This window comes from Amblyomma maculatum, chromosome 4, assembly GCF_055883805.1.
Source record: "Amblyomma maculatum isolate TAMU_Amacu chromosome 4, ASM5588380v1, whole genome shotgun sequence".
Taxonomy (NCBI): Eukaryota; Metazoa; Arthropoda; class Arachnida; order Ixodida; family Ixodidae; genus Amblyomma; species Amblyomma maculatum.
This window is the reverse complement of record NC_139347.1, coordinates 145,506,152-145,518,961: the sequence shown is the minus strand read 5'-3', so window position 1 is coordinate 145,518,961 and position 12,810 is coordinate 145,506,152. Positions and strand designations below refer to the sequence as shown.

General features: G+C 43.5%; 1 protein-coding gene across 3 annotated transcripts in view; it reads left to right on the top strand.

Moving 5' to 3' along the window:
• Window positions 1-12,810, top strand: part of LOC146193257 (uncharacterized) — an 88,521-nt gene that overhangs the window by 55,036 nt on the left and 20,675 nt on the right. For all 3 annotated transcript variants that reach the window (XM_084602631.1, XM_084602632.1, XM_084602630.1), the window contains exon 6: window positions 9,873-10,210. In XM_084602631.1, coding sequence (XP_084458757.1) covers window positions 9,873-10,210 — 338 coding nt within the window. The remainder of the gene's footprint in view (window positions 1-9,872; window positions 10,211-12,810) is intronic.

Here is a 12,810-nt window from a genome sequence, read left to right as displayed (position 1 = left end):
AAGGGCATTAAGACCGCGATTTTTCAGAAAAGTAAGGTAGCGGGTGTCCCTAACGCGTAGCAAAGCGAATAGATATGGGCATATTATTACGGCCAGCAAACGTTTCTGTACGAGCTGGATATAAGGTTTAACTCTCCATCTAGCGCGATTTCATCTCGTATATGCGATAAAAAAGCGCATTTAATTTTAAACGTGGAACCATGCCTAGTAATTATATACTGAAGGTAAGTATTCAAGACGGTGGTAGAATTGAGGGGACTGGTATTTAGAATGTCGTTATAAATGAATTCTGGGACATGCTATTGGGCAGCATAACCCTTCCCATTCGGCAATTTCTATTAAGTGCTGCAGTTCTACGCGACGTAATGCGCCCTTTGCATAAGAGTTTTACTTGATTTTCAGACTCATCTTTTTTTTTTTGCGCGGTGGATTCATGTGAGGCTGGCAGAGTCGTCGTAACGTTTCGTGTATCTGTGTCTACAAACGGCCTAAAGTTGCAGAATATCACTATTCAACCATGAAACTTTTGTAATTGTTATGTTTAGGGCATCGGAAGCCCCGTGAGCGAGGAACCTCTCAATTCGGTTGCTGGGTAGAGACTGCATTTAATGCGCCTTTCGGAGAGAGTAGAAAAGAAGGAAAGGGAAGCACGAGCGTTTGTAAAGAAGAGGTTGCTCCTCGTGCCTTGATCGCGCGCATGTTCCGACGACGGTCCAGTTCCGAGGAGCGCACGGCTCGGCATGGCAACTGGAGCGGCCGTGCGTCTGTCCCATAAGAGGTGGTGCACGACGCGCACACAATTTTGTTTTCATCTTGACGAGTACAAAGCAATACATGCCTGTTTTAACGATTGCATAACAGTTTGAGCATTAGTGCAGTACTCTCATCAAATGACTGAGCTAACCTGGCTGTCATAAAAATCTCCACAGCACTTTTGCACTCACGAAACGTATCAGAACAGCCTTATCTTCTGGCTCCTCCCCCCCCCCCCCCCCCTTTGCGCTGCATGTAGAAAGTTTATTAACATGGCCAGAGCTAACAAAAGGTAACACGTCTAGTCCAAAATAGAATACGGTAAGATAATAGTTATGGCTAATGAATTATGGCAAACTCAAATATCCCATGAGAATTATGTAGTCGTGTCATGATTTGCTTCTGTACGAACTTGGTGAAGATATATAGTGGGTCTACAGAAGTACTTGGAGGAGGGTGGAAGACTCCTCTTAACAATATTTTTATGTAATGTCTACACAATAAACACGAATCCACCCAGACCGATGTAAACGGCTTGTCCTCTAACGGTCTCCCTAAGCGAGGTGCGATTGAGAACAATACATTTGTGGTAACATTTTACCCCAAGGCACTTGAGGGTGGCCGCGGGAGTTCATTGGGAGTATATTTTCACTCTCCCAATAACGGACCAGTTACAGCATTCAGCAGGAGGTGATATGGGGTAGATTTTCACTCCAAAATATGCGGAGCACTTAAGGTTGGTGTAGGCAGCAGATGCTAATCGCAAAAATACGTTAATTTTCAGCTAATATGAGACGTTTTAACCTCAACCTCTACAATTCTATTTGGTTGGATTCAATTTCGCAATTACAGAGCGCTTACCGCCGTCCTGTCTAACGGTTCAACTCTGTCAAGTAAGGGATATGATGTATATGGCGGCTTCGTGTATGTGCATGGTAACACGATCTCGCCCCAGCGTCGTCCTCACAGAGGTAAAGGTAGTGATGCTATATTATTGACCTTTGGCGTTCTCACCGGGTTTGTAAATTACAGGGGGAAGTGTGCTATTAAGAATCTGTAAGCGCAAAAGAACCTAGAAGATGCGGTATATGAACTTGAAATATTCTACCCACATCTTTAAGAAGTAGTGCATCCAGGAACAATGAAAAGATGTCAAAACAAAAGCACATTGGATCGCTGCCTTTGCATCCTAGTAAATGCCTATTTTGCTGCACTGTGTTGCCAGGACATCGCAGCCAAGCGCAGCCTATCACCTTATTCTGCGGAAACAAAACTAGGCACGTGGTGGTAGTTCACGCCTTGTAAATAGGAAATTTGATCGAACCTAACAGCAGTGGCAATGGCTGCTCTCTAAACATCCTATATCAACCCTCGACCCTGCTCTACCTAGCTTACTGCCCGGCTGAGAAATATTACACAAACCATACAAGGAACAGAGGAAATCGCATTAGAAACCATGTTAAAAGTATTTTTATTTAAACCTGAATTCTCAAGAAATGAAAAACAATAACTACCACACAGAATAAGTGCAGGTCCGGGCTCAGCATAAGTTTTCTCGACCCAAAAAGACCGATTTGCTTTACATTAAAACACCATACATAATACCTATAAGTAATAATAATACAAAAATTGAACAAAAGAATTAATGAAAGCACACGCAAACATTAAAAAGTTGTGGCGAAAATTTTAGACACCATGCTTCAGCATTCGAAACTTTCTCATGCATTCCGCACAAAAAAATTCGACGGTTCTTCAGTGCCACGCGCAAACGCGCAAATGGCATGAGATAACAAAAGTATGAAGTGCTTCCTATATTTAATTCGCTAAGGCATAACTGTTTGCTAGCTAACACGCATTCCCCAATGTTATACTCGAGAACTGTGGACTCGCATTTAAGGAAAGGAATCAACGCGCAATGCCCAAATACAATAAGCTAACAGGGAAAAGGAATGAGCGTGAACTAGAGGCAGAGCCAAAAATGTAATTTCATTTCATAGAAAACTAAGACATTGATAATTTTCAATTATGACAGTGATGTGTAATTCACAAAATCAATTTTCCACAGGAAACTGTCAACTTGAAACTATGGCGAATGAAAAGCTAATTGAATTTCTGACCGCAAGTGTGCATGGCAGTTTATGCGTGAAAGACACAAAAACACGCTTCAGAAACATCTGTCGAGACAATAGAAGTTCGTGTAACGCACACTGAAGATACTTTATCCCCGGAGGCTGGCTTAAAAAAAATAGATCAGTTCAAATCAATAAGTTCTAGCAGGTGCGTGCATCCATGCAGGTAGGCCATCAGGGAAGAAGGTTGCAAGTTGCTGCAGATATTGCATATATATATGCAAGAAAAAAATAATTACTCCTGAGATTGCCTAATTGAATCTCGCGAAATCTGGGCGTGGCGAAATTTACCACAGGAACTTCGCAGACAATGCACAAACATGCGTCGTTTGAACGCAGACAAATCATGCAAATGACCAAAGCGACGAGTCCCTAAAACAATATACCTGCTCTAATACCACCTCTGTTCTGCAGTACCTTCAAGCGCTCTTAACTGCCAGCTCGGCGCGATTAAGATGCAAAACATAAAGAAATAAAGTGACATTTTTCGCCCAAACGAATGAATAAAAAACACGATATTTTCCGCCAAAAAAGGCACAAGACTGGATTTTAAGCGTATCCTTCAGGGCTGCCATATCAAGGCAGAAATATTCCACAGGTCACGAGCGCGACAAAGCACGCACAAAAACTTATACCAGTGGGCACACAACGACGTCGAGGCAGAGCGAAGTAAAAGCGAACACACCGTTCACAACGTCCACTCAAGTGAACAACTCGCAATGGCATCCTTTCATTCTCAGTCGCGCTTGGAAGCCATTGGAGGCTGCCTCGAAGGTGCCGCCGCTCATGTATTCATTTCAACTGTGGCGGCAGAGAATTCGGACGGTTAACCGAGCTCGCCATGGAAAAGCAACTTGAGATTGTTAGGCCTACGCAGCGTCCCCTTCACTCGATGCAACCTGATCTTTAACGTCACTGATTCAGGCGTCTTTGCACTCTGTCTCTCGTCGAACTCGTTGAATTAAACTACGAAGGCGTTGCACATAACTGCTTGAACAGAGGCCGCAGTCAAACCGTGCAGCCAGCCGGGCACCATTCAGCGGCGCAATTCCAGATGTTAGGGCTACCTTTAAGAAGGGCTGTTGCTTCTTGCACCATCGACCTCACTCGGCATGCAGCGCGATCCTTGCGCCATCTGCTGTTGAGTTCATTGGTCGCTGAGAACAAAACTTGTCGCTTTGAAAACTAAAGTGCTAAAACAAATTTGAAAAGAAGCGCACTTTCAACAAGCATGTACTCTCGGAACACAGCGTCACTTCGGCCTTTCTCGATCTCAATTGGCATACGTTATTTTTTTATGCACCGTTATAATCGGGCAAATGCGCTCCATCCTAATTTTATCCTTCTTGTTATTTCCTTTTCATGATCCGGATCTGCGGTTACTACCTGTCCTAAGTAGTCATATTAGCCTACTACTTCCAGTTCTTTGCTACCTAACGTAAACTGCTGTTTCTTCCCAAGGCTGTTGAACATTACCTTACTCTTCTGCACATTGATTTTCAAGCCTACCTTTCTACTTTTCCTGTCTAGGTCGCCAATCATTATTTGCAGTTCATCTCCTAAGTTACTTAGCAAGGCAATGTCATCAGCAAATCGCAGATTACTGAGATATTCTCCATCTACCCTTATCCCTAACTGCTCCCATTCCAAATCTCTGAATACTTCCTCAAAGCAAGATGAGAATAGTACTGGGGAGATCGTGTCTCCTTGCCTAACACCTTTCTTTATGGGAATTTTACAATATACCTGCTGTTAAGATAGAGCGCATTTGGCAAGCACTCGCAGATTATGACTAGCAGCTTACCAGTATCGCTCAAGAGGAAAGTATACAACAGTTGCACCTTACCTCTCCTCACCTATAGGACTGAAACGTGGAGGCTAACCATGAGGGTTCTAATTACGTTTAGGACAACGCAGAGGGCTATGGAACGAAAAATAGTAGGGCTAACATTAAGAGATAGGAAGCGTGCAGAGTAGATCAGAGAAATAACTCACGTTATTGACATTCTAGTGGAAATCAAGAACAAATCGGCATAGGTAGGACATGTAGTGCGAAGAGAGGATAACCGATGATTGATTAGTGTAACAAACTGGATTTCAAGGGAAGAAAAGCATTGCAGGGGGCAGCAGAAACTTAGATGGGCGAATGAGGTTAAGAAGTTCGCAGGGGTCAAGTGGATGCAGCTGGCACAGAACCGAGTTAATTGGGGCAATATGGGAGAAGCCTTCGCCCTGCAGTGGGTATAGTCAGGCTGATGATGATGATGATTATCGGGCATTCAAAGCTCCGCCAAACGTCTGCCAGAGCTTTGCGGAAAAACAGATGGATTGGCTTCGGTGTTCACAAGGTTCGCGTTCTCCGTTTTAACCAGGGTTCGTTTCAATGGCGCGGACCTAAATAGCGGGTGGCTACCGTTAGTGCTCCCATTTCATGTATTGCATGTTTAGTTTGCACACCAGTCTGTTTCGGCATCCGAAATGTAGCGCGAAGGTAAAGGTGCAGGTTTTCACCCCCCCAAAAAAAGCGATCTAATAGCCTTTACACTCCTGGTGGTCAGCTGTTACCAATACAGAACCTAGAGGAAGGATTTCTGAATCATTAATGCGGCATATTACGACGTATTTAAAAGTTAATACACCTGAATGCTGAGATGAGATCATAGAAACAAAAGACGGAAATGTATTTACAGGACATCTGTTATTGAGATTTAGGGCGGACAGATTGTCAGCACAATGTGCTGGCTGTAAGTCGGAGTATGAAACAAGAAAAGGTGGCAAAATTGCTATGTCGACGGAAACGAAGGACTCCATAAGTGCATTGGATTCATTGCCCAGTTTTAAAGGATGCCGCTGATAAAGACGTGGTCATATTGCATCTGTCATCCCCCTCCCATAATGCGGAGCTGGCCGGACTGCCTTTGTGCCTTCGGTGAGGAGGAATAGCGCCTGCCCATCCTCTTGCCCTTCGATGTATGGGGCGCGTAAGCATTGTGAATTTATTAAACGCCCAACACTTTTCTACAGCCGCATAATAAAATTTTAAGCATTATACTTAATTTGGGTAAATGCTCTGTAGAGTTCGTGGGGAACTAGAAAAGCCCTTGCTAAAAAATATCCCGCACTTAGTGATCAGCTAGCAGAACTAGAAATAAATTCAGATAAATTTTTCAGCATGCATAAATACCCCCTCAAAACAAGTTCGTTTCCTTATATTGAAGGCGGTTATGAGAATCTGTAGCTTAACGAGTAGTATAGAGACTTTATCGTAGCGGAACGTGAAGAAGCGGCTCGTTGTCGACCAATACCGTGACAGTGTTCTATACGCAGGTAATCGACACAAACTTTCCGACAAGTGTAGAAGACGTTTCCTAAATAAGTCTGCTGCTCTCATTAGCATCCTTAGTGAGACCGAGGAGGATAATGTAATGGCCATGCTCAAATTCATCATTTTAGATACCGGATATGTTCGGTCTAAAATACAAATTCCAGCTTGTAGCGTATCAAGGAATGTTGTGAGCTGGGGCGCGGGGTATATGCACTGCAAGTGCATTTATTCTGGAATCTGTTTTCATATTTCTGGACTAGTACACGTGCTGAAGTAATGTGACCTTCGGAGGCACAGGGTGTGGTTCAATTCTAGAGCGCGTTACAGGACCATCGGATTGATTTAGACACATAGGTAGGTGACAGGTCCTATGTGTGTTCTCAATTTTTTGCGCCGTTAAACTATTTAATTATGAAACAAAACCAACTAGAACCGCATCAAGTGCTCTTAGGCATATTCGCAGATCTATGTAGTTTAGGCAGACGTGGGATGTACGCTCCACATTGCCATTTACCGCGAGTCGATAAAGGCCAAAGAATGTAATTGAACATAATGAGACAATATCCGATGGGAAAGGGACCAGCAGCAGTCAGAAAATGTCAAAACAAACGCCAATAAACAAACGCCAAAAACTTATGACGGGTACTTTGGATTACCAAATTGCGATCAGGCGAAAGCTTTGATCGCGTGGTGGTGCGAAGGCATCTACTACGGCACCTCTTTCTGTTTCCACTCCCACCTTCGCGGTGACGCGATAGCCTAAGCTACTAGCCAACAATAAAGCCGCGCTTTAATCGAGCCATATTAACGTGCCAGCCTGGCATATGGGCAACATGAATGCAAGGGTCTTGGCAGGCTGATTCTGATATCATCATCTCATATGAAAGGAGAGGCTCGAGTTGGAAGCTCTGCCAAATGTCATGTCACGAACTCCTACGTCCAGTTAGTTCTCAGTCATGTCAGGTGTCACCTACCGGCTCCCATGTAACGAAAGCGTTACGGACGGACGGACACGATCCGTGACCACGCGCCATTAAACGCTATCGCCTTAAGCATACCTGCCCAAGAAAGAAAACACTATATGGCGCCCCATGCGCTGACACTTAAGCCTACCCCACTGGAGAAGTTATAGCGGTTTGCAGTTTTAGGCCTTGATATAATGATGCCATGGGCCCAGTAAGAACGATATGTGGCGTTTTGGGAGGGGAAGGGGCGATACATGTATGCTAAGGAATGTCACCTTGACCCACAGCGGATACGGCATCTGAATGTGTGCATTACGTAAGTTCAAAAAGCAAAGGAACATTTTGCCTGCTAATATAAATATCTCCAGCGCATACTTGTGACACACCAAAATACAGATCACAAATTAAGCTGTGCAGTCATATTGTTGAACAGCGTTAGCTCTTACCACATTCTATTTCCGAGGTCGCCTTAAGTGATCATACTGTAAGCTCGATAGCAACAGTGAGCGCACAGTGATTCGACTGATAACCATACCTTCCGTTCCTCATATATGTACCATATATCAATAATCATAAGAGGACCACTCCCAGGACCACCATTTAGATCGAATTCGTGACCTCTAATTTGACTCAGAACATCCAAGCTGGGATCATATGATTCAATACCTTCCCGAGAATAAAATCGCTTATGGAAAGGATTTATAAAATATGTGGAGAGTGTCCCTGAATATCTCTCGGCTGCGAGGCCGTTACTATGGCGGATCACTGGGTAGCTATTACGGCTGATCTATTTGTCACGTAGCGTTTCAGAAGGTGTCAAACGATCTCTATCGTTGAGATGTACATGTTTATACGATGTCATACTTGGCGTAGTAAATAAACGTTTTAGATATATAGAATGTGCCTGTAATTCGCAGTATTAGCATCCAATTCATGCAACAGACGGCACTGCTTCTGTGGTAGAAAATATGTTTTTAGTTTCATTCGAAATGTTCGAAGTGTGTCATATGATGTAACATGTTTACTATAGAACTACTAATTGAGATGAAGCTCAGAATATGTGTGGCATTCAGACCGATGACATTGCCGCTATTACTAAAGCTTACTACGGATATTACGGCCAAACCGCAAGTCGGATGGGGTTCTGGTTAATGTCAAACGATTCGACACGTTGCTGTGCACACCTTTATAAAATTTAATAACTAATATAATGAAGAAATTTACCTGATATAGCTAAGGTGGCTGTAATTATCAATAGTAGTATGATATCTCTAAAGTAGATGGTGCAGCTTAAATCTCCCGTGGCAGCGCGCTAATTTTTTGCGCTATATCTGGCTACCTAGAACACGCAGCTACAAAACGAAATTTAACCAACAATATGGCACAGATAAGTAGAAACGATTCAGCATCGTATATTCGAGTGTTATGATATCCAGCCGGTGTCAATGCAGGCGCAGTCAACCTTCCTCGGGCCCTAGGGTTTAGAGACACCAGTGATCAGTGAATGAATCTGCGGTGCAAATTAGCAAACGTAATTAGAGGATTGGGTTTTGAAATCCAGAGCGAAGCCGTCAGGTTTAAGGGTAGAAAAAGATTGTTAACTGATATGCGGAAATAATAGACGGATTTGTAACAAGATTCAAGATATCAGTAAACAAAGGCGACCATTTTGGAAATTGCCACCCCCCAGTTTTAATAGGCATGATCTCATGCCACCCGTTAATAATCATAAGTTATTAAAGATATGCACCAATATTGGTTTGCACACTCCCAGACACCCTAAAGAGAGAGTGGAGGTAGCTGTTCCGGTTTCAAAGTAGTGACAGAAGGGGTGGTCGTTTGGTGCCAGAATTAACAGAATTTGGTCAGAATTAACAAGCAAAACAAACTTCATACAGTAAGACACGATACAAAGGAACACACAATACACACTAACACTTAAAATACACAAACAAGCGGCACACAGTAAGGCATTGCAAAGCATGCAACTAATGAGGCTTTCAATAAACTAAAGCTGCACAAGAATTACCCCTACACGAAATAGTAAGAACAAATAAGAGCAAATTTTCACCGGGCACTGTCGCAGACCGATGTCTTGAGATCATGATGTTGCCGTGCTGTACACGAGCGTTGCTGCCTAGCAGGTCTCGCAGGTTCCGAACAGCGGGTTGAACCCGGGAGCCGAGCGGTAGCACTGCTATACTCTTTTCAACACTTGCTCTAACACTGGTGGGCTGATTCAAACAACGCGACCTCAAAATCAGGGATCTCCACCTTTGCCTGTTAGAACAAGGCAAAGCTTGCGGGTGCATGCACGTAAATTTTTCTTTGCATAGATCTCCTCCCCGGCTAAGACGCGGGTCGTTACTGGCTAGGCGCGGTAGAGCATTCTTGTGAAATCCGGCACCTTCTCGGCCTGGTGAGTCATCGCATCGATGCCGCCGAGTGATGCGAAGGGTGCGACACCGATGCGCGCAAGGGCTACGAGCTCTCCTCGCAAAGACAAGGACACGTTTCTCCAATCCTCTAGAATGTTTTGCGTATATTCCGCGCGTGCACAGCGCTGACTCGACGAAAATGTGCGCCGAATTCGCGACATCTTAATATTCATTCTTCTATCAGTGTAGCTAACGATATCTAATCTAACACACAGGCATGTTCGGCGGAATTTCTTTGGAGTACGCTTACATTGTTGTGCAGGTGTGGACCACGCCAGAGCTTATCGCTGCTCCGCAAGGCTCAAGTCCAGCATGAAGTCATCAGGGCACATCCTGTAGCCTTACTAGGCATCCTCTCTGCACCCCTCAGCCATTGCAACCCACTCCTAAATCTCCGAGGGGACTGGCTTACATCGCTACAGCTAATTGGTTTGAATGGAGACAACGAAAGTGAAGTAGCGAGAGCTTTGGGAGCATATCTTACCGTCGCACCCCACCTGAAGCGCTTCGAAGTGATGTTTTCAGCATCAGCCTCCTCGGCTCATGAAGTCATAATCGGTCTGGTATCGAACAGCACGATCCAGGAGGTCGAAATAATCGGTAAGTTCCAAGCAAACCTGTCTGAAGACTCTTAAACCTATACATGTGATGCACAAGTTGAAAAATGAACGCAATTTTTCTACAAAGACTACCTAAGCCTGCATGCCTGTGAACTGCGCCAATGGTTTGGTCTTTCTGATGTGCGAGAGCTTGCTGTGCAACGGGATGGGGATGCATTTGCTGTTGTGACTAGCAGTGTCAGCATACCGCAACCCCCTTGTGGTGTCTCAGTAGACAGGGCATCGATCCCTAATCTGGACATGCACACCAAGGCAAGGCGCAAGGTGCGTGTGTACCCATATATATATATATATATATATATATATATATATATATATATATATATATATATATATATATATATATATATATACTATATTGTTATATGAAATGCGCATATTTGTTTAAGGAGTGACAGAAGATATTTGCCATTGTAGGCGAGATAGTCAAGCTCTTACTCACTTTGGGAGGAGTTAGCAAAACGAAGAGGTGCGGGTTGCCGCTAGTATCTCTCCCGCTGCAAGTATTGTTTAAACCTGGTATTCGCAGAACCAAGCCGCTTGTTAGCCTGCACGCTTTCTGTTAGCAACGTACTATTCTTCTTGGATCCTTTCTTGGAGCCTGTCATTTGAGACATTTCATTAATGTGAGCTCGCAGTTTACCAATAGCATTTTCACTGCAAAAATGTCGTTTGGCAAAATCACTGCATCGTTTGGCATTTTCACTGCAAAAAATGGCAAATCTCTGAATGCTGCTACAGGTCCTAATTGCTATTGAGCATCCTTGTCCTAAAATCCGCTTGCAATAGCAGGGATCTGGTCGGATGGAAGAGGAACAAAGGAGTATTATACATTGGTGTCATTTCTAAATCGTCATCATCATCATCAGCCAGACTATAGCCACTGTAAAGTGAAGGCCTCTCCCATTTCCCACAATTAACTCTGTTTTATGTTAGCTATATTCACTTGGCCCTGATAAACTTCTAACCTCATGCATCCACCTACTTTTCTGTCGCCCCCTGCTATGCTTCGCTCCCATTCGAATCCATTTGGCAACTCTTACACCCCTTACTTATCATCGCTTCGCACTACATGTCCTGTCCCAGTCTTTTTTTTTAGTTCGACTAATTATTAACTCGAGTTGTTTCTCCTACTCACTCTGCACGCTTCCTGACCCTTAATGCTGTACCTGCCAATTTCCGTCCCATCGCCCTCTCCGATGTCTTCGACTTAAGCGGAAACTTTTTCGTTAAACTCCATGTTTCGGCTCCATATTGGGTACCGGTAAGATGCAGTTGTTATAAATTTTGCTCTTGAGCGATGCCGGTAAGCTGCTAGTCATAATTTGCAAGTACCTAGCAAACGCTCCATCCAAATCTTATCATCCCTGTTATTTCTCTTTCGTCGTCTTGATCTGCGGGTACTTACCACCTGTCCTAAATAAATATATTTGCTTGCCACTTCAGACACTTAACTACCTATTTTCAGCTCATGATCCTTTAAAGGCAGTTGTTCATTTGAACTTCATTACTTTCCTTATACAGACCTGTGGTTTCTGTACAGCTAACAAAGCCATCTTCCAGTACTTTCACATATGGCTTACTTAGACCCGATCTCGCAATGCCTTCAGGACTGGGGACGTTTCGGCTTAGTCTAATGCTTTCTCGTAGTCAATAAATGCTATGCGGTGGGGCTGCTTATTCCGAACACTTTCCTATCACATGGTTGATAGTATGGATATGATCGATGATAGAGTACCGCTTCCTACAACTCGTCTGATGATTTGGTTCTTTGAAGTTGGCCAGATCCTATTAGCGATTACATTAGTAAATATATTGTATGTAAAGGATAGTAAGCTTCTAAAGACCATGTTGCTAAAAATTTGTTCTAGGGCGAGGAGAAGAAATGAGCAAGCAGCTATAGGTTGAGAAATAAGCTATCTATATGAGCGCAAGAACGGAGAGAACAAAAATTACATTGCGAATCTCTCGCAGCATTGGTGTGTTTGATAAGGCAGAAATAAGCGGACTGTGAAGCTTCGCCTTGAAGGTATGACATAAAAGCTAACCGCGGTCGTCCAGCGCGCTTCCGTCCTGAGAATGAGAATTGTTTTTAAACTGCGAACGCGGATAAGCCACCTGCATTTGCAAAGAACCTCTTTGTGCATTATTTACACACCTCATAGCGCCTTTTGGTATTAGAGACGCAGTGTGAGGTACAATATTGATGCCTTGCGCTCATTGGCAGCGGGATGAAGATGAAAAGATGGATGAGCAGAGGCACACGATCCGCGAAGCTGACCGCTCGCTTACCATTCAGCGACGTCCTCATAGCCTGTAAATGAATTAGTTTTGCCAATTGCTTCTTCGTAACAATGTATTCACTGACATAGTGGCAGGAAAATATAAAAATAGCAATGACCTATAATGCAGCACAATTTCGTACCAACAAAAGCTTGTGTAAATATCACAATAGTACGTCTAACACTTCATTATCATTTTCTTGAAACATAATATATCGCAATGTATTCTAAACTATGTTGGTTTTGCAAAAAAATAATTTTTAGTAATTGTGCCCGGCATTTTATCTGTTTTACTTTG